Below are 21,343 nucleotides of genomic sequence, written 5' to 3'. Positions count from 1 at the left end.
TGGCTCCACTCTGACTTCAAAATCTCTTTTCAGCCAGCCTTGAGGACAGACACTGGCCCTCACAGCACCTCCCCTTCTGCTTAGCTGCCCTTATTCTTTGGATCCCTAGGCAGACATTCATGCTGGTCCTTAATTATTCCTTATTGATCCAAGATTAAGGGACAGAGTAAGCACTTGGTGCTGCAAGTCCAGCCCTGTGTCCTGCCGTCACAGTGGTCCTGGCGACAGGTTTGGGGGCCTCCCGTGGGGAGGCCCCCGGGCCAGCAGAGCCTCCCAGAGAAGCCACTCTTGCTGAGTCACTGGTTCTAGCATCTGGCCCCAGCCCTGCGTGTCCAGAGATGGGGCTCTCTGTACCACCTTCTCAGTGGCAGACAGACACTGCCACATTCGGTGGGGATGACTCAGGCTGCACTGGGCCTGGGCTCGGAGCCCAGCATCACCCCCAACCCCAGCTCCTCCAAGAAGACAAGGGTGATGAGACCAGGCTTTGGCCTCCGAAAGTTTGCTGCAAACCCCAGATCTGGGCCTGTCTTCCCATCTACGAAGCAGAGGAAAGAATGCCCACCTCCCAAGATTGTTGGCAGCATCGGATGACACATTCACGTAAAGCATTTAGCAGAGTCTGGTAAGTGCTCACTCTGTAAGTGGCATTTCTTGCTACGATTATGCCAATGTATTGATTTTTTTAATAGTAAATTATTCCAGGGACCAGCGTGATGAGTGCCCACCCCAGGTTGTCTTCTTCTAGGCATCCATGTCCCACGGAAGCCGAATCAGTGACTAGGTACCAAATGAACACACAATCAGATCAAGGGAAGTGGGAGGGTGGGAGGGACAATGTCACCTGAGCTCTGAAAAGGCCCCATGAACTCCACTAGGCCTCCACTAGGGCACCCCTCCCCCTCCCTCTCCCCAGGCCCTGGCCTCTGACCTGGGCTTGTCTGGATCCATGCACCTGCTTCCTCTACACCCGGGATACCCCTTTGAGGACACTTTCTCTGTCTAGACGTGTTAGTGTCACTGACAAAGCCAGAGTCAGGCCCCTGTTCTCTGGGCCTCTGAGATGCCATTTCTCTTCCTATTATGAGTTAACTTCAAAAAACCAACCCTCACTACGCTGAGGATCCCCGCTTTTGCAGCCCACAGCCGGGCTGCTGGTGTGCAAGCTTGCCGCTCACTATGCACACAGCATGACGGTTACAAGGCACTTCCACCCCACGCACGGCCTCGGTCCCAGGGTAGGACAACCCAGTCCTCCCTCCTGAACTGTAAGGTCCTGTGTGACCACCCATCACATGGGCTTTCAATTCTCTTCCATCACAACGAAAAGCAAATCAAGAGAAGCAGCCAGAGCTACGACATCAAGACAGGCTCAGGGGGCCAGGACCACAGGTCAGCCTGGCTCCTCTCCAGACCCTGCTTGAGGGCCCCCTGCCCCCAGCAGCAGCAAAGGTGACACTGGCTCTCACCTCTTCCTGCAGCCCAGCTGGGTGTCAGGAATAAAGGCAGGCAGGTGGCTGGGACTCTGCGCGCAGCCCAGCTCCGGCCCCTTCCGACTTTGCAATCAGGGAAATGGGGCAGATGGGTGGGGAAAGAAGGAAGGTGGGGCGAGTGCTTCATCCAAGCAGGTCTCACGCCCCTGACCCCCCCTGCCCTCTGCCTCCTCATGCCCTCTGTGTTCCTTTCGCCGGTCTCAATTTCACTCTTCTGTTTCTGCCAGCAGGTGATTCTCTAGATAACCTTGCTTCTCTCCTATTTTCTGTCTCTTCTCTCCTCTCAGCATCATTTTTCTGTCTTTATTTCTAAATCTACTCCATTCTCTTAAGCCCCCCCCCCTTTTTTTTTGGTCTATCTCTACCTCTCTTCTTTTCTCTTCCAAAGAAAAACAGTAAAATGGGAGAAGATTGGGGCGCCTGGGTGGCTCAGTCGTTAAGCGTCTGCCTTCGGCTCAGGTCATGATCCCAGCATCCTGGGATCAAGCCCCGCATCAGGCTCCCTCCTCCGCGGGAAGCCTGCTTCTCCCTCTCCCACTCCCCCTGCTTGTGTTCCCTCTTGCGCTGTGTGTCTCTCTCTGTGAAATAAATAAATAAAATCTTAAAAAAAAAAACACTTAATTTTAAATAAAATAAAGTGGGAGAAGATAGCCACCAGCCTCCCATCAGCATCACACGCCCTGCCCCACTCCCCTCCCCACACACACACAGAGCCCAGGATCCCGCCAGAAGGGCACGCTGGTGGTTCTGGGTACCATCTTCAGAGGCATCACCAATATAGCTGCTCGCCTTCTCCACATCAAGCCCCAGGTGGACTCTCAGACAAGCACATCCTGAACTGGGGCAGCATGGAAATTTCAACTCAGAAATGACCAGACCAGGACATAATGAAATGTTTCTGTGCTAGAGCATGGCCCCCCGTGGAGCCTTAGTGATCCAACACCTGTCCCTGCCTTGGCATCTGCACGGCACCCACACCCCATCCTGCCCCACCCAGCACCTTCCCTGACCTCCGCTTGCTTATCTTAGCACCCCAAGATGAGAGCAAGGACACACCCGGCCTCATCAGACTTTCTTAATTACTTTGGCCTGAAGTCGTGTAAGGAGTCTGATCACAACCCAAGATGGCTCAGAGGAAGAAAACAAGGGGTACCCACATTCTGGGTGGTTCCCAGAAGTACAATATGGGGAGTAGCCTGGGTCTGATCCTTGGGAAGGCAACAAGACTGGAGAGAAGACAGCGCTGCTGCCTTATTAACTCATTTCATTTCCTTCAACACTCCCTCACCGGGGCCCTGCCTGAGGAAGGGGCGCCTGCAGCCCAAGACCTCCAGAAGCCTCACCAAGCAGGAGAGCTCCACCCAAGGCTCTCCCTGGCATCTCTAACTCAACCTGCTCAAATTCAGACTCTTCATCTCCCTCCCCAAACCTACCCATTGCTTCTATCTGCCACCGTGGTAAATGCTACCACTATCTGCTCACTCAGAGAACCAGGACTCACCCTGGATCCTCCCCCCGCCTTGTTTTCCAAACTTATCAGTCGCTGGAGTCTAATTCATATGTAAAATTGCTCTCTCCTCTCCTGTCCCCCTAACCTGGGTTCAGGACCTCATCCTCACTACCTGAACTCCTGCAAGAGCCCTATTATTCTCTGTACCCCAGTCTCTCACTCCACGACTGCCAGGGGGGGCTTCTGAAATTAACAAGTCACCTCCTGCTTAAAAACTTCCACTGGCTCCTGATTGCCTAGAGTTAGTATGTCCAAACCTCTTTGATCACTGTCAGTAACCAAAAAATGTTGGTACCCATCCCTAACATATGTATTTTTATGTACATATGCGTATATTGCATTTCCATGTACCACCATCATTATATGGTGGTATAGGGAAATACCTGGTATATGGCGTATCTAAAAGACAATAAACCTTTAGCGAAAGAATATTACTGACATCAGGAAATTTGAATCTATGTTGCAAAATTTACCTTGGTAACTTGAAATATTTCTGGTCAGCTTCCACTGACTACAATCAGATTGTTACCATTTTTAACTCGAGCTGGAAAGACAACAAGGAGCCCTTTAAGAGTGGGGGAGCAACCACCTTGCCATGTTCTTGCTGTCCACTTGTGCTTGCATAACCACCTTCCCTCCAGTCCCCAAATGTCTTGCCACTTGCTGAGCCCTTATCCATTGTGTGAGGGTCAATCTAGTTAAAGCCAGATGAGATCACCCATAAATCCACTGCAGGAGCAGGTGTAAATATGTTGCAATATGCTAAAACTGAATGATGATGTGAGGAGCCCCTGCCCGTTTCATGGAACCCCTCAGACCCTCTCTGTTGCAGGCAACATGCGTGACACGGGGGCTGAGTGCAGGCACCAGGGTCTACTCGTACAGTAAATTTTAGAGAAGCTCAAATTCTTATTTTAAGTTTAAAAAATACACATAGAGGTTTTGATATTTTTTCTCTTATCCCAATGGATCCTCTTGCATAATCCCAGGGCTCAAGAACCCTAGCTTGGGAACTTCTAGTGTGTATACAGGGTCTGTGTCCAAATTCCTCATTCTGTGTACAGGTCCCACAAAAGAAGATGTCTTGTAAATTTCTCGTATTCGAGGCCATGTATTACTTATGCTCCCAGGCCCAGCACAAGGCTGGCCGGGAGCAGGTGCTCAGTAAATATTTGCGGAATTAATAGCTGGCTCCCCAAACACACTCAGCCTCCTCTCTGTGCTGAGTCTTCTTTTCCCCCTTAGGGCCCCTACTTCTCCACCTGAGCAAGTCCTGTTCATCTTCATAAGCTCAGTTCAAATGTTACCTCCTCTGGGGAGGCAGCCCTGACCTCTGGCTCTGTTTGCTCTTTCAGCACAGCACGCACCAGGAGATCAGAGTGCGATGTCTGGGCCAGGCCACCCTCACCCACCCTGCTATCCCCCACCAAAGAACTGCAGAGGCAAGAAAGACACTTCATTCATCTGCGTGTCCCCAGCACCCTGTAGCTGTTCAGTAAACATCTGATGAATCAGAGATTCACAGAGGCAAGAATGAGGACAAGGGATGGCCTGGGCCAGAGACTATCAGGCTCAAGAACTTTGGTTCAGGGTAACGGGCAGGGAGAGGATGAAGGCCATGGGAGATGGTGTGAGGGGCATCCAGGATCATGTCTGCACGTTGAAATTCTTGAAGTGCTGCTCACTGATGGCCTTTCAAGCCAGACGTGAAACCTACTTGGAGGCGGAGCAGGGCCCCAGGTGAGGGAGTGAGCTCCTAGCACACGACAGCACTGTGTTGGCATCCTGGCAACCTCAGGGAGGCCAAGTAGCCTCAAGGAGCCAAGCCGCCTCCCCCGTCAAGCATCGCTCCGTGGCCAAAAGCACTCAGTCAAGCGAGAGGCACCAGCGTTACCAATAAATGATCATCCATGGGATTTGGCAAGGCCTGGACACAGACAATCTAAAAGCATTCCCTCTTCCAACAGGGTCAACCCAATGAACTCATTTGTTAACGGCCTGCCACCAACACCACCACCCACAGTCTCAGCCACCCCCAATCCTTCCCTCAGTGGGTCCTTTTGGTTCTGTGTCTGGAGGTCTACACTCCAGCTGCCCACCTGCCTGTGTTCCAGGTCAGCCTGCCCAGTACAGGCTGTGGGGTGCTGGGCCAGTTACCTCTGTTCCCGCAGTTATCATGGGAACAGAAAGACGGAGTCTACAAGCCTATCAGGACAGAAGCAGTCCCAGTGCGCCCCGCAGGCAGCAGCGGGCCAAACAGAGTGGAAAGTCAGAACGTGCCTCTTCCTTTTCTTCCTCCTCCCCAGCCCTGTGGACCACGCACTGATGAAGGCTTCCTCCATCCTTCCCCTGAACTACTGCCTCTTCCCTGTCTCTGTCCTCTCCCCTGCACCCCTGCCAGAACCATCGTCCTCTGTGGCAGGACCTGTGTTTTAAGCTACATTTACCCAAAAGCAATGCTGAAGCCCCTTTTGTGTGGCAGGCACTGCACGGAGACCGCAGGTAGAAAACCGTGGTCCCTCCCAGGAAGCCCGGCACGGGGTCCGTAAGTACTTCAGCCTGTTTTAGCTAGCAGGTCACTAAGCTAGGACTCGAATGGAACCACTGGTCTTTCCAGTTCACCATTCCATCTCCATCGACCCCCTTCCCTCCCAGCCCACCCTCGGCACAAGGACAGGTAGCAGGAAGTCCAGCATAAAGAGACTGTCCAGGGGCAGTGACCGAAACAGTGACCAGGCAACCATCACGACTCAAACATCTCCAACCATCTGGCTCATGGCTCTGGTGAAGGAAATGCCTTGGCGGGGGGGGGGGGGGGGGGGGGGTGTCACTTACAAAAGCAGAAAACCCAGCACCTCCACCCCCACAAGACACAAGCCCACGGCACCAGGCTTCCACCCATCCTTCCATCCTTGGGCAGTGTTGGTCCGGCCTGAACTGGAAGGCCAAGAGCAAGATCCAGCACGACCCCATGCTTCCAGCCTAAGACCACCAGTCCCAGGCTGCAAGAAAAAAGCCTTGGGATGGCCATGTCACCTCCTACCTCCCCTCCCAGACACCATCACACCATGATGCAGAACAGGGCACCCTTGGTGGAGCTGAGGTGGTAGAAGGGACTCTGAAAAAAAGCCAGAGCCAAACAGGAATACACAAGGGAATTTGCCACAGTAAATATAATCGAGGTCAAGGATCAAAACTCCCATCTAGGGGCGCCTGGGTGGCTCCGTTGGTTAAGCGACTGCCTTCGGCTCAGGTCATGATCCTGGAGTCCCTGGATCGAGTCCCGCATCCGGCTCCTTGCTCGGCAGGGAGCCTGCTTCTGCCTCTGACCCTCCCCCCTATCATGTGCTCTCTCTCTCTCATTCTCTCTGTCTCAAATAAATTTAAAAATAAAAAAATAAAAAAAATAAAAATAAAAATAAAAAACTCCCATCTACGTCGGGCACAAGCTACCAGGATTTAGCTGCTTTCTGTGTATAACCATCAAGGAGGAGGAAGGACAGGGCAACTCTAGAGGAAAGAGGAAGAACACAGAGAAGAAGATAGAACTCGGACAACTGCCACTACATTCGTGTCCTGGGGCTACAGTGACGAAGGCCCACAAACTAGGTGGCTTAGACAGCAGAGACCTATTGTCCCACAGTTCCGGAGTCTGGAGGTCTGAAATCAGGGTGCTGGCAGGGCCAGGCTCGCTCTGAAGCCTCCAGGGGAGGATCCTGCCTTCCCTCATCCAGCTTCTGGTCACCCCAGGGGTCCCTTGGCTTTGCGGCTGCCTCTCACCGCCTCTGCCCCCCGTCTTCGCACGATCCCTCCCTCTGGGTCTTCACCTCGTCCCTCCTCTGTGCGTGTCTGTCCCTGCCGCTTCTCCCCCGTCCTGTTGGATGAAGGGCCCATCCTACTCCAACATGACCTAATCTTAACTAACTACAGCTACGCCAACCCTGTTTCCAAGTATGGTCACAGCCTGAGGATTCAGGTGAATATGAATTCTTAGAGGATGCCATTCAACCCAGTATAGACACCTACCACCCAGCAGAAAGCTGCCCTGCCCAGTTGTCAAAAGAAGGTAGAAGAAAGTACCATGTGAAGGGGTTGGGGACTGGTCACTTCGAGATGGACATCTCAGTAGCCGTGGGACCCTGGACAAGTCAGTCAGCATCTCTGAGCCTCCGTTCTTTGGTGAAGTGCCCAAGGTCATTTTGAAGGTCACAGAAGAAAAAGTGCTTTGTCCCTGTAAAGCTCTGGACATAAACACGTGTGATATTTCCTCACCAATTCATGCACATTCTCCCCCAACAACGCCAGAGAAAACACTGCTACTCTCGCTGCCTCCTTGCCGGACGCACGGATTCTGCTACAATGCCCTCTGCACCTGTCGGCTCCCTGGGTGAACCAGGAGCTGCACGGATCACATCAACCAGCATTCACCAACGAACCTTTGCAGAAAGTCAAAGCTGGGTCATTTTGGGATTTACGACTCTTAGATGGCACCCTTAAGTAGCTGGGCCAAAAGGGGGAGAGGGGAGTTGTCCTGTTAAGCCTCTGACTAGCTCACCTTCTCCGCTGGTTCGGCCCCGGCTTACACCAGGCATTCTGCTTTTGCATCTCTCCAGGGATCAGCCTGTAATCCCATCCCTGGAGAGGGGTAAAAGTAGAGTGCCGGAAATGAGATGTGGGGGCTGGACACCTCCTGCAAGGGTCGTGAGATGCAGAACGAGCCAACAGAATGAGCCCAGCACATGGTGAACAAAACTCAGTGCAGCTCTAAGAACCCAGAAGGAGCACAGGTGCAGGACGGTCCGGCCCTTCCCAGAGCAGGCGGAGGGATGCCATCCGGGCCTGGAAATTCTCGGGCAAGTCCCGATCTGCAAGCAACAGCTAGCCCCTTACCTTGACAGCCCTGGTGGGGAGGGCAGAGCCTCCCCGCCACGTTCCTCCCCCACACTCCCCGCCAGCCCGTGAGGCAGACTGTGCAGCTCTTTGTACCCTGCAGGTAACTGAGGCCCAGAAGGGTAAGGGTCCTGCCCTCCCCGCACACAACTGGCAAAGGGTGGTGCTGGAACCGGAATTACAAACATGCCGTGCTGACGAAGCATTAAAGAATGAACGACATGTGTGAATACACGGCACACGGTAATCCAGAAACACATTCTGAAGGTAATGACTCATTTAACCTGTGACTGAAATAATCCTCATGTTCACCTTTCTGGCAGTATTTCCGTGGCACTTACCATGCACCACGTACCAGTAAGCACTCCCCAAATGTTAAGTCACTTGATTCTCACAACAGCCCTAGAAGGTGGGTCTTTTTACTATCGCCCATTTTACAGATGAGGTAAGTGAGGCAGAGAGAGGTTAATGAATGTGCCCAAGGTGAAAGAGCCAGTAAGTGACAGAGCCCTTATAGTCCAGATTTAAAGCTGTGCATGGTGATTATGCCATGGACACGCTATTGATCCTGAGAATATAAATGTAACAAAGTGTTCATCTATACAATTTAATTTCTAGCCAGGTTCTTAAAAGAAAAACTCATCGAAGTCCTATATGCTCATAGTCTCAGATCTACAGCACAGTTAGGATGAAAGGCAATGTCTCCCAGCTCCACTGCCCTCCCTATTTCTTTCAACCACCTGCTGCTCCAGGGTGGAGTGAAGAACATCTTCTGGAGACAGATGGAAAGAAAGGCTGGACTCAGCAATAATCTGAAATTCATTCTTTGCCTAAGTTGTGGGGAAAAGGCTGAATGACGAGGTGTTTTTCGGAGACCAATTTCAAATTACATGGGCAATGTGGAAACTGCCCCCAGGGCCCAGGCAGGCCCACACAGGGCTCTGGAGCTATGGGGGTCTGCGTGGCTTTTCGAGGTCTCTGGAGGACTCAGAGGCCACTGTGGACCCTCTCCCTGCACAATGTACCCACACCCCATGAAGTGGAAAAGGCCCAGGAGTCTTAGGTTACACAAACCTGGGGCCCAGCACTCTCTGAGCCTCAGTTTGCCCCTCTGTAAACGGAGGTAATAACAGCATTCACATTCTAGGGTGGCCCTGAGGTCTAACTGAGGTAATGCATTTCTTTGCAGAGATACAAAAGCCTGGCACGCAGGAACCCATTAGATGTTTCAGCAAGGTTTCACTTCTGTGGCCTATTGAAGCAAAAGTGCCCTGTCCTTCTGTCAGATATGCCTATCTGCCCCCACCCCCACACTCCCAGCCTGAGTGGAATTCGCCCCAGTGAGGGCCACAAAAGGAAGGTCAGCTCCCACCTGACAGAGATCGCCAGGATCAGGCTTTCTCAACGTCCCCAGGTCCCCCTTGGTGCGGATAGGTGACGCTTAATTCCACAGCTTCTGGGCCGAAACCATGTCTTGGGAGAGGGGCTGGTTAGCAGTGAAAATCCTCTCCAGAAAGTTAGCGAATCAACAGAAAGCTACGCTTGCATACCTCACAGTGAGCCAAGGCGCCCCTCCTGTCCCCACAGATGCGTACTGCATCCCCTACACGCTGCATTTCAGAGCCGTTGGCTTGGATGGTACAGGCTGTTGCCAGCACATGCCCACCGTCTGGGTCCTTCTCCTTGGAACTTCCCGGGAGGGGCCCCAACAGAAGGGTCTATCACTGAAACTGAGCTCAGATTACTTGGGCTCAGAGGAAAGAACCATAGACTCTGCTGGCTGGAAGGAACCCTAAAGGTTCATCTATGGCAACCTCCAGTCTCTAAATTCAGCTCACTCCAGAAATAACAGGCTTCACCCACTCCTGAGTGTGGGAAGAGATCTAGAACCGCATTTCTGAAACCCTGAGGTACATACGAACCACCCGGGGATCTTGTAATACAGATTCTGATTCAGTAGGTAATCCAGAAACACATTCTGAAGGTAATGACTCATTTAACCTGTGACTGAAATAATCCTCATGTTCACCTTTCTGGCAGTATTTCCGTGGCACTTACCATGCACCATGTACCAGTAAGCACTCCCCAAATGTTAAGTCACTTGATTCTCACAACAGCCCTAGAAGGTGGGTCTTTTTACTATCGCCCATTTTACAGATGAGGTAAGTGAGGCAGAGGGAGGTTAATGAATGTGCCCAATTCACAGAAATGTGAATTTCTGAAATGTGTCCATTTCTGACAAGCTCAAGGCGATTCATGAATGCTGGGAGCTCCAAAGACACACCTGGAGCAGGAAAGATCTAGAAGGCTTGCTGCCCTCAGAAGCTCCTGCTTTCACAGGAGAAATGCAGTATGTGGGCAGACTGGGCTCTCTAAGATACAAGCTATTTATTTTTCCCAACCACAGTTCTAACCGCAGCGCCTTTATTTTTTTCTAAGATTTTATTTATTTATTTATTTGAGAGCGAGAGAGAGAGAGAGAGAGTGAACGGAGAGGCGGGGGGGAGAACTGAGGGAGAAGGAGAAGCAGACTCCCCATGGAGCAGGGAGCCCTAGGCGGGGCTCGATCCCAGGACCCTAAGATCATGACCTGAGCCAAAGGCAGGTGCTTAACCAACTGAGCCACCCAGGCGTCCCACCACCGTGCCTTTACCACCACAGAAAATTAATTGTTGGGTGGAGGAGCAGATGGGTGCTGATACGAACACAAGTGTATGATCAAAACAACTGGCAGTTAATACACTGCCCTAAAAATGACCTAAGTAAAAATGTCCTAGGGGGAAAATGAAGGCAGAGGGAAGAAGAGGAAAGAAGGAAATTAAGGGGAGGGCAATAAATGATGAAAAAGGATCTCTGAAGCCCCCAAGAGTCTTCTCTCTACCTCCACTAGGACACCTGTGGAACTCGATATGCTTGTGTGCTCGGCCCGTGTCTCTCGTCTCTGAATCCCTGGCACCTAGCATAAGAGCCGGCTCTCGCAGGAGCTCCCCAAATACGTCTTTTGTGGAACAAATAAGGATAACTGCTCCATTCACGAAGCTTTTGTGTTTTCTGTGTATGTGTGTTTTTTAGGTGCCAGATGGAGATTATCTCATTTAAACCTCATAACAACTTTGTGAGGTCAGTACTATCACCATCTGCACTTCACAGAGGAGGAACACAAAGCTCAGGAGGATTGACCAAAACGGCCAGGCACCCAGTCAGTGGTTGGGATGAGGACGCAGGACGCCAGGCTCCCGGAGCCTGTGCTCTTGATCGAGGGAGAGCCAGGTTTTGTGAGGCCTGATGCTTTTTGAGAAAAAGCGTACCAAAAAACTGCTGCACGATTTCCAGTAACATATGTCTGTGTGGACAAATCGCTGGGACCCTTCCTGGCCTTGGACAGGCTATGCAAGGGAGATGGCAGCCGGGGGCAGTGGGGGGACGTCTACAGCTCAGGCTGCGTTAGCTTCATGGCAAAACTGCCTCTGACCTTGACCCGTATGCTGGAAATGAAAGGAAGAGAAAGAGGAAGAGATCAGAGGAAAGCAAAAGGAAGGGGGGAGGGGAACCAGGATGGGACTCTAAAGAGATGGGTGGAAGAGAGCGAGAGTGGTCAGAGGGGGGACAGGAGGAGGTGGAGTGGGGAGCTAAGGCTGCCCCTGGATGAACGGGGGGCCCAGCAGTAGTTTGCACCTGGCCCCTGGGAGGTGTGGGTCCTCCGTGCCCCCACCTGTAGATTCTGCAGCCTCGGCCACAGGCCCCGCAGCAAGCCCTGCCTCTCCCCGGGCTCCCAGACCCACCTAGGAGCGGGATCCGGAGCGGAGCCAGAAGGGTCGAGGAATCACCCCTCCAACACGGCACTCCCAGCAGCGCTCTTGTGGACACGGCTACCTCTCTTTCCTGGTTCATCACCTGAGCGCCCAGCGAGGAAATTCAAACCTGGGGCACAGAGAGGAACCAAGGCTAGGGAAAGGCTGGTGCAGGGTGGCCCACTGGCCTCTCACTGTCTGACTGGGAGAGTCCTCCTTAAAAGGGAGGCACCTGCCCAGGTCTTTGCAGCCTGTCCCCCGAACTCACCTGCTCTGTCCCAGACTTCCAGTTCTAAAGCCCACTGCCATGTTGGCTCAAGAGAGCCTCCAGACCCGCCTCGGGTCTCTGCTGCTCAGAGACGAGTCCAAGGCCACACCATACTGAGTAGCTGAGACGGGGCCAGCCATCAGTTAAATCTGTACCCCTTCTGCTCAGACGCCACCACAGTCTTCTACAGGCCATGTTCCCCCACACCACAGACCTGGGGCTTCAGACACCTGCACAGTATTCAGCCCATGCACATGGAGAACCAGATTCAAGTCCCAACTCTGCCAAAAAGTCGGTATTAAAGATTTAGGGGCCAGTCACTTCATGTCCACGAGCTCTGATTTCCTCGACTGTCCAATGGGAACAAAGTGTTTCCTCACACGGTTGCGCGGGAATTAAAGAGATGGCGGGCACAAAGGGGCCACAGTGTGGACACTGTGCATGAGCCCCTCACAAAGTTATGTCACAAAGTTGTTATGAGGTTTAAATGAGATAATCTCCATCTGGCACGCGTCTACCCCAGGCTGGTCTCCGGGAGGGTTTCTTTTTTTTTTTTTTAAGATTTTATTTATTTATTTGACAGAGAAAGACACAGCAAGAGAGGGAACACAAACGGAGAGTGGGAGAGGGAGAAGCAGACTCCCTGCCGAGCAGGGAGCCCGATGCGGGACTCGATCCAGGGACTCCAGGATCATGACCTGAGCTGAAGGCAGTCGCTTAACCAACTGAGCCACCCAGGTGCCCTCCGGGAGGGTTTCAAAGCCAAGGAACTGAAGATCTGGATTTGTTCAGAATCTGACACGAATGTACTGCGTGATCTTGGATACGTGGCTTTGCCTCTCTGGAATTTCATTTCCTCGCCCACAACATGAAGGAATGGGAGAAGACAGCTACACGGGTTCCTTCCAGCTCTCTGGTTCTGTGGTTCAAGATGTCACCTTGTCCATCCCCTGAGCAGGGGGCAACTCAGGCCAAGATATTCAAATCTGTAAGCACCAAGGAGGACAGGCAAGAAACACTCGGAAGGGATGCTGGCAGGTGCACTGTGCATGAGCCCCTCACAGGCCAGCTCTACACCTGAGGGCCAGGGAAGGGCGCGTAGCTAAACCGCTCCGTGAGCTTTCCAATCCTGTTGCTCCCCACGTAGCAACAAACAGGTTCTACGGAGCACCTTCCCACAACCCCAATCAGAAGCACCCACACGCTGCAAAGTCGCGCAGCGAGGAGAGAAAGAGAGCGCCTCCTGATATCTCTGGCTGGGTGGAAGTCATTCAGGTGGGAAGGCTGCTTTTGCAACACCTTGGGCGTGTCCCCTGTTCTGAGGCCAAAGGGCCATGAATGACTGCAGGTGTGTGCCAGCCCCTAGGACAGGTGTCAGATTACAAGACACATAATCATTCCAGTTTGGCCACTTCATGATGTTGTTTTAATCAACTGGCCCCACAGTCCCCAGATCACTCCTGGAATACAGCGGTGGAGGCGACCAGGGCGCTAAGCGGAGAGGGATGCCAGACATGCGGGACCAAGGCCTGCCCTGCACTTAGGTCTCTGCCGGCCCGCGTTGCCCAGGGGCCTCTGACCTGCTGGCCAGCCACGGCCCGATCCAAGGAGGCCCACCTTCTGACGGGCCGCCGACCTCAGCTCCAGCCCGTAGAGAAATCCAGAAGATCGCAGAGCCAGCATGGTGAGTGTGGGGGCCTTCTGGCTCTGAGTTCTGGGGGAGGGCAGGTCTCCCCATAAAGGGCCCTGCCAGTAGCCTGAGAATTTTGTAACACCTTCCCAGTTAAAAAAGAGGTCACACCGCATCACCCCCACATTCCGGCTCTTACAAGCCTCAGTGCTCCCCTGCCCTCCTCTACCCCCCTTGGCCAACAGCCCCTGCACCAGGTCCAAGGAAGCTGGGACACAGAGGCCAGGCCTCCCCTCTCTGACTATCGCCCTCCTAAATCCTGCCTGTTCTTTCGTCCAGTCTCCTGGTCTGCTGGCTGGAGACTGGCACTGTTTTGCCAAGGGCGAGGGGCTGTTACGACGGCCCTCTGCCACCTCCCTGGGAAACTGACTCCTTTTCTTCTTAAAGCAAACAATGGACAGCTGCCTCAAAACAGTCCAAGGTGTCTGTGGAGACCGGCTGGTCTCTTTCTGGGCCCTGCCCTCTCTCCTCCTCCTCTGAACACCTAGAGCTTCTTTCGCTGTCTCGGGACAAAGAGACTCAATCCCATCTTTCGAGGACAACTGAGGCCAGGGAGGGGAAGAAATAATAGCTGGGTCTGAGGTGGAACTCGGGGAATCCTCCTTCTCTGATTCCTGGTGAAGGTGCTGCAGCTGCCGGAAACCCAACACAACAATGAAGGGGAGGGAAGGGGAAGGAAGGGGAAGCTTCCATCCAAGGGGAACAGAGGTGACGGGCTGAGGCCCCACATGTGGCGGTCTCCTGACTCCCAGCCCGAGCTCTTCCCATGACGCTCCTCTGAAAAGTCTGGTAAAACTCTAGCCCCGGTGCTGGTGCAGCTGAGGGTCAGGAAGGGGAAGGGCTTGCCTGCTCTACTCTGTAATTCAGCCAGGACCGAAGCGCCAGCTTCCCCCAGCCCCATCCAAGGAAGCATGTAGAAGCCGAGCCTGTGTGCAGAAAAGCTCCATCCTGCTGGGCTCTCGAGAGAGAAGAGAAAGCAGTGCCTGCCTGCCTGCCCCACTGTGAGCTGCTTGTTGGTGGCACTGAGGAGGCCTGGGTGTCTCCTGAGGGGGTGATGTAGGACGAGGTAGTTTCTAAGGCAGTTAACTGGAGCACAAACACGGTTGGCAGAAAGAATGGGCTAAGAACGTGAATAGCTGTGTGAACCGTGAAGCCCCATACAGAATTAAGGACGTGGGACTCAAGAGGAATCCAGTCCAGGAAATGACATGTGGGTGGCAAGGCCAACATGGAGCTTCACCAGCCAGGGAAGGAGGCAGGGCAGGTGGGCACACTGTGCTGGGGGGCCAGGGCTGAGGCCCCAAAGGCAAGGCAGCAGCGTGGCCAGGATCCCGGGTAGGACCAGGGAGCTTCTGGCCCCTGAGCTAGCCATTAAACCAGCTGTGCCTAATAACCCAGTCATTCCCTCTAATGAGGCTGGGACAACCACAGCTCCCAGCCCTGGGGAGCAGTGAAACAACTCATGCCCAGGCCCAGCCCTCCCTTCCCCTGCCCCTCCCTGCCTCCTCTCACCCCTGCCGGCCCCCGCCCTGGACAGACTCCAGTTCTGCGTGGTTGCTACCTCATAGCAGTGCTTCTCCCTTGAGAACTGGGCAGGACTGGGTGGGCCCAGTGAGAGCAGGAGCTGAGGAAGGCCCTGGGCAGAGGTCTGAGCCCGAGCTCTGTCCCCAAGGGCAATGTGTCCCTCGTTATCTCGGCTGCAGCTGAGCCCTGGAGGGAAGCCTGGTCTTGACTCCTTACTGCGCACGAGGCCCCAAACATACCAGGAGCCACCAGAGCAGCGTGTTCAACACCTGAGGTCGGTCCTGGCCCAGCTGCTCCAGAGGAAGCAGGCCCTCCTTACCCTCCCCGCCTCTCCTTGCCAACTGGTTCAGCCCACAGGGTTTGCTAGGCTTGGCTGGGGCTCAGGAACGTGGCAGGTCACCAGGCCCGCCTGGGTCTGGGAGCACAGACAGGCCCACCTCAGACAGGCTGAGTCGGCAGCCCACTGGGCTCTGGAAAGACCCCGAGGGCAAGATGGGCAAGGAAGGGCTAGGCCCCTGCCTGCTCCCACAGTCCCCTCACTACCTGGGTGGGGGGCTTGATGCTGTGACCTGCAAAGTAGCTCCGTCCACCTAACCACTGAATCAGCCCCTGTAACTGGCCAGCCTCCAGATGACAGGAAGCGGGGCTAAAGGGTGCAATGCCTACATCTGCCCTGCAGCTTCCCAAAATCCAGAGGAAGGACAGCTCCTTAAGCAAAGGACAGTGAGAGAATGTGGCAAGTCCAATACCAGGGTGACTGCAAGGTACTCCTAGAGCAGAGAAGGCAGGGAATTCTCTCGAGGGTGGTCAGGAAGCTGTCTCAGAAGAGCATTTGCACTGGACCTTGAAGGATGAGCAGGCTCTCCCTGGACAGAGACAGCAGGAAGGGTATTCCAGGCAGAGGGAGCGGCATGTGAACAGTAAGAGTGACATTTTGCGGGGGGGAGGCGCTGTGGCTGGAGCGACAGGCACAGGTGGCAGAGCGGAACACAGCTGAGGGCTGGATCCCCCAGGGAGGTCATCCAGCCCCTGACACGGAGCTTGGGTTCAGGGTCCCCGCTGAGCCACGAGCTCAGTGGGGCCGGGAGAGGGAAGGTGCCCCAGCGGCTGCCGGGGAGGCTCACACTCCTGGCCAAGCCACGTCCGAAAGGGCAGCAGGCATCCAGCTGCATTCGTTCATTCCACAAAATGGGCGGCGGGCCTCCTCTGTGCTGGCTCTAGCCTTGCTGGGAAGGGAAAGCAGACTGGGTCCTGCCATCCCAGAGCTCAGAGTGCAGAGGGGGTGGAGCGCAGGAAGGGACAGTCACACAAACTCACAGTTAGCTAACAACAGACACACGTGGTGTGCTGACGGGCCGGGAACTGAGAGAGCTCAGGCAGGGACATGGGTCAGGGGTCAGGGGAGCCTGGGCCACACAGGAGTGCGGAGGGTGGGGAGAAGGGGCCATTCAGGCAGAGCCAACAGCAGGTACAAAAGCCCTGCTTCTCCCAGCCCCCTTCCATCTCCCAGGGCTCTTCCCCTGCAGCCTTTGGGTAGAGTTCTGTCCTGGCTCCTGACAGGGGGAAGTGTCTAGAACTCAGGTCTCCTCCGCACCCCTGGCCTCTCTCCCTCCAGCTTTCCTTGTGCGCAGCTGCGAAGGCCAGCAGTCACGGGCAACAACCACCCTGCACTCCCTAGCCTGGTTCTCTGGCACAGCCTAAGAGGATCTGAGGAGCTGATCTCAAGGGGGGTGGGAGGGGAAGGGCTGTAGGAAGAGGGAAGATGGGGAAAGAGACGAAAAACAGGACTCAGGAACTCTGAACAAACTTTCCAACCTGGGGAGGCAGGAGACAGACGCTCTCAGGCCTGAGAATCTGCATTTCAGAGTTCCCAGCAGCTTCCACAGCCTTCCCTCTTGCTCGGATGAAAACATCTACTCAGTAAAGCCCCTCAAATTCCCATGCAGTGATTCCCCAGGACAGTGAACCCCCCATAACCTAAAATGCGTTCATCTGTTCAAACCTGTTGCCACCAGATGGCGAGCTCCTTGAGGGCCGGGTCTTTTCCACCTGTTGGCCCCAAACCTAACACAGGACCTGGCACACAGCAAGCAGAGGGTAAATGTTTGTGAGTGAATGACAACTAAATGACGAAAGATTGAATTCCCATAACCAGCCGATTTACCAGACACTGATAAAAAAGTTAGCTAAGTCTGACTGCAAAAGATGCCAGATTCTAGCAGAGGTGTTACCAAGGTGGGGTGAGGGAGGGACACGCCCCAGCCTGCCTGGAAACCCCAGGGAGTGGAGAGAAAGTCTGAGCAGAACCGATGTGGCAATCCCCCTGTGACGTGCTTCCCTCCACCTCCCAGCCTGCAGCTCTATCACAACTGCAGCAGAGAAATTTGTAAACAAGGCTCAAAACCACAACACCCTTCCCCTACCACTCCCTCCCAAAGCAGCTCCCAGTTCCCTGGCATAATCGACATGCAAGCAGAAACTCTCACAGGGTAGCGGGCGAATGGAATGCTTGAGGGAGAGCGTGAGAGACAGGAGGCACCTGGTCCAGTGTGACGGCAGTCTCCCATCACATGTCCTGCACATGGGTCTGACCGAGCCCACCATAGCTTCAGGCATTTCCTGTGGTCTCAATTTCTTCTCTATAATATGCATTCACTCATTCTTTCAGCATGTGTTCCCTAAGCATAAACTACATGCCGGGCATTGGCAAGACGCCTTAAGATTCAGAGAAGAACACGCACAATCAAAGTTCTCAGTTCCGTATACTCCACAGACAGAACAGAGGCAGGGTAAAGTGCTTCCCCCACCCTGGCCAGAGCAGGCCACTTGTTCACCCACGGATGTCGACACAAAGAGAGTAATGCAGCTGAGGTCACCCCTCCTCACCTCTGTCCCATTCCCACCCTGACACTGGGGCCTTCGTTCATTATCACATCTCTGATCACCAGGGAGGAGGGCACGGCCAGGCTGTCGGGAGCACCTCTCTTGGTGGGTAGGACTCCCTGGTGGTCTAAAGAGAAGAACAACAGAAACATCTCGTCCCTACCTGAATGCAGCAAGTGCAGCATTTTGCAGCTTGAGAAGCACAAATCTCCTTGAATCTTACATCAACTCTCGGAGACATCGTGCTCTCATTCTACAGATGAGGAAATCCCAAGGCTCAAGAGGTTGAGGACTTGAAAGGGTCACTCTGCCGATAAGAGTCACGGCAGGATCTCTAAGCTCTGGGACTTCAATATCAAGTGCCCAGAGTTTCCATTATGCCCTCCTCCTCCTTCAAGATGTGACTCCATAGACCTGGACTGGAGACTAGACCTTGAACTTGAACTTGCACTATTAACTGCAGAACCACCTCCCTACCTAGAAGTTGGTCTACTTTATAATATAAAGCGTGTGTTGAGTGAAGAATGTACCAGCTGACACGGCCCAAGTGGAGGAAAGATGATGCCCTTTCTGCCAGGAGACTTCATCCCTCACTACTCTACCAAAGGTCACAAGGAGGAAGTGAACACACAGACAAGGGAAACTAGTGGGCAGAATTAACTTAGACTTTTCTCAAGAAGACTAAGAGGAAGTTTCATACCCAGTGCTGCTTAGAAAAAAAACCCAAGTTGCCACGAAATCATTAAGGATAGAAAACTGATTTGGAGAGAGGAAATTATAACTAAATCAGGCCTAGGACTAGTCTCCTCTGTGGGAGGGGGCAACAGAAGCTCCAGGCTAACAACAAACAAGCTCTTCCAAGTCACAGGCCCTCAGGAAAGGACCTTAGAGGTCTCCTCAAAGTAGAGGTCGGTGTTTTCCCCCAAATCTGTTTCAGCCTCAGAGCCCAATGCCCACCAAAATCTAACATAGAACCCCCATGTGGAAAACAGCCTGGGACCCCCTCCCCATTCCTGCCCTGCCTCCCTGCTCTTGCAGCAACTTCAGTCTCCACCGAGTCCCCCGGCATGCCAGAGAGCCCTTCTCTGGCCTTGCCCTGGTCTACTGTGGACATCTACACCATCCAGCTTCTACTCACACCCCTTCTGTTGCTTAGATGACCTTCCCTTCACTGAGAGAGAGAGAGAGAGAAAGGTCTTTCTGTAATGTCCCCCACTGATCCTGAACATCCCCTTTGCCACTTCCTTGAGACGGCCCTACCCATTTTAAAGGACCATGTTTGTGCTCCCAAAGGTCTTTGCTTCTCTGGCCTGCAGCCTCCTCCCTGTGTTCATAGAGAGGTTGCAGAGGTCACGTGACATCATCTCAGAACCCCTCTCTGTCCAGTGCACTCCAGGGCCCAATTCCCTCCTGTGGGCAGCCCGCAGGCCCCAGGAAATCACAGCAATGGCATTTGTGCAGTGCCTGGTAGGGGTGTGTGAGGACCTCTGCCAGGCTCTTCCCACGGATAACGGAGGATTCTTGAGTGTGCACTAAGCCAAGCACTTACTAGGTTCTATAATAATAGTTACTAATTACTACTAAGAAATAGTAGCATATATGCTTCATGGGCACAAGGACTGTGCCTTTTTCATTCACTGCTGTATAACCAGCCCCAAGAACAGGGCTTCACCAAATGGATACAACAGTCTTATTATTGTTGTGGTGGTGGTTTTTATCATTGGCATTTAGTGCATTCTTACTGTATACCAGGCAATTGCTAGAGGCTATGCATATTCTGGTCTCATTAAGAAGCCTCAGAATCGATCTGTCTGTCACACACACACACACACACACACACACAGGAACTCGAGGCTCCCGGTGGTTGAACACCTGGCCTGAGGCCTGCGCTCCGTCCACAGCCTCCCCTAGCCAACCACAGCCCGGAGGGGAAGAACTGGCGCGGCCCCACGGAGTTCCCAAGTGGGCAGGAAAGCGGGCAAAGGGAGCTTCAGTGATGTGCCTGGCAAGCGTCAGAGCCACTGGGCAGGGCGGCGGCACTCCTACGGGACCCCGAGTCCGGAGTTCACGGGAGACCCGGGAGTCACTGCGGACACTCGTCAGGAGATGGCGGATCTTTGCTGCGGCAGCCGAGCCAGCCCCCCAGAGGCTGCTTCCCCGGGGGGGTCTGGAACAAGTGAGGACACTCAGTCCTGCCCTTGAACAGCACTGCCGCGCACACCCTCCTCGAACACCGTGTGCAGCTCTGCTCCCTGAGCCTGCAGGGTAACTGGAGCTGAAGGCGCGAATGTTCGAGTACTCAACTCCTCTATCTGCCGAGCACCAGTCAGGTGCGCCGCCTGCGTCATCTAGATCATCCGCACCCACAACCCCAGGAGGCGGATCACACTCAACCCGTTTTACAGATGAGGAAACTAAGTCACTTGCCACCAGAAACACATAGCTCATAAGGGGCAGAGCTGGATTCAGGCCAGAGCTCCTGACACAGAGCTCAGCACAAACAGGGACAGGGGCAATCCTCGTCTGACCAGAGCAGCTGCGACCCCTCAAACGGCAAAGACCAACCAAGGGGACCATGAACAAGCCTGTAAAATCAGGAGAGGACCAGACGGGGTTCCCGTAGCCTTTAAAAGGCGCGGTGTCAGTGGCAGCTGGAGCCCTTCCCAGAACTTTTCGCACTCTCTGGTTTTATCCTGGACTTGTCACACCCGCTTCCAAAGGCAGAAACTGGGTCCCAGAGATGTTAAGCGATTTGCTCATGGTTGCTCAGCAGGTAAATTGTAGAGTTCAACTTCAGAACACCAGAGCCCCTCTTCCCTCCGCACCACCTCCCTCCTCAAAGTTTAAAGGACAATTCAGAGCAAGCAAAAGAGAGCATGAGGCAGGACAAACTCTGTAGGATTCTTTTATAAACATCAGACCACGCCTTGGGTGGCAGCTCTTTAGCTCAAGTAAACTGCAGTGTTTAGAGATCGCCTCCCCACCCCCAAGCTATAAGATCCATCAGCCCCTCCTAAAGGCAAACCCCTACAGGTCGCCGTCGGTCCGAGTGGCGGGACTCCCGATGGCTCTCTCGTGTCCCCTTCAGCCACTGCCCACACAACACCCTCCGCTGCGCAAAGGTGGGAGCATCTTCCCTTCCAACAGACCCTCCTGGGAGGGAGGGGGCTGCATCGACCCACCACCCTAGGGCAGAAAGAAAGCTGAGTGAAGTCGAACTACGGAAAGCTCAGGCTGCAGAGAACGGGCGGCTTCCTCCGGGCACCGAGAGAAGCACGTCTGCGGGATCTGTAT

At 53.8% G+C, this 21,343-nt stretch overlaps 1 protein-coding gene across 1 annotated transcript in view; it reads right to left on the bottom strand.

Moving 5' to 3' along the window:
* SMIM35 (small integral membrane protein 35) overlaps window positions 1–18,554 on the bottom strand; it is a 77,922-nt gene extending 59,368 nt beyond the window's left edge. The window contains exon 1 of the mRNA XM_045894939.3: window positions 18,213–18,554. Within this exon, the coding sequence (XP_045750895.1) occupies window positions 18,213–18,234 (22 nt within the window). The 5' untranslated portion in view covers window positions 18,235–18,554. The remainder of the gene's footprint in view (window positions 1–18,212) is intronic.
* Window positions 18,555–21,343: the final 2,789 nt, after the last annotated feature.

The sequence above is a fragment of the Mirounga angustirostris genome, unplaced genomic scaffold (assembly GCF_029215605.1).
Source record: "Mirounga angustirostris isolate CCGP_5_RB_7025 unplaced genomic scaffold, mMirAng1.0.hap1 SCAF_13, whole genome shotgun sequence".
Classification (NCBI taxonomy): Eukaryota; Metazoa; Chordata; class Mammalia; order Carnivora; family Phocidae; genus Mirounga; species Mirounga angustirostris.
This window is presented reverse-complemented; position numbering and strand designations above follow the sequence as displayed.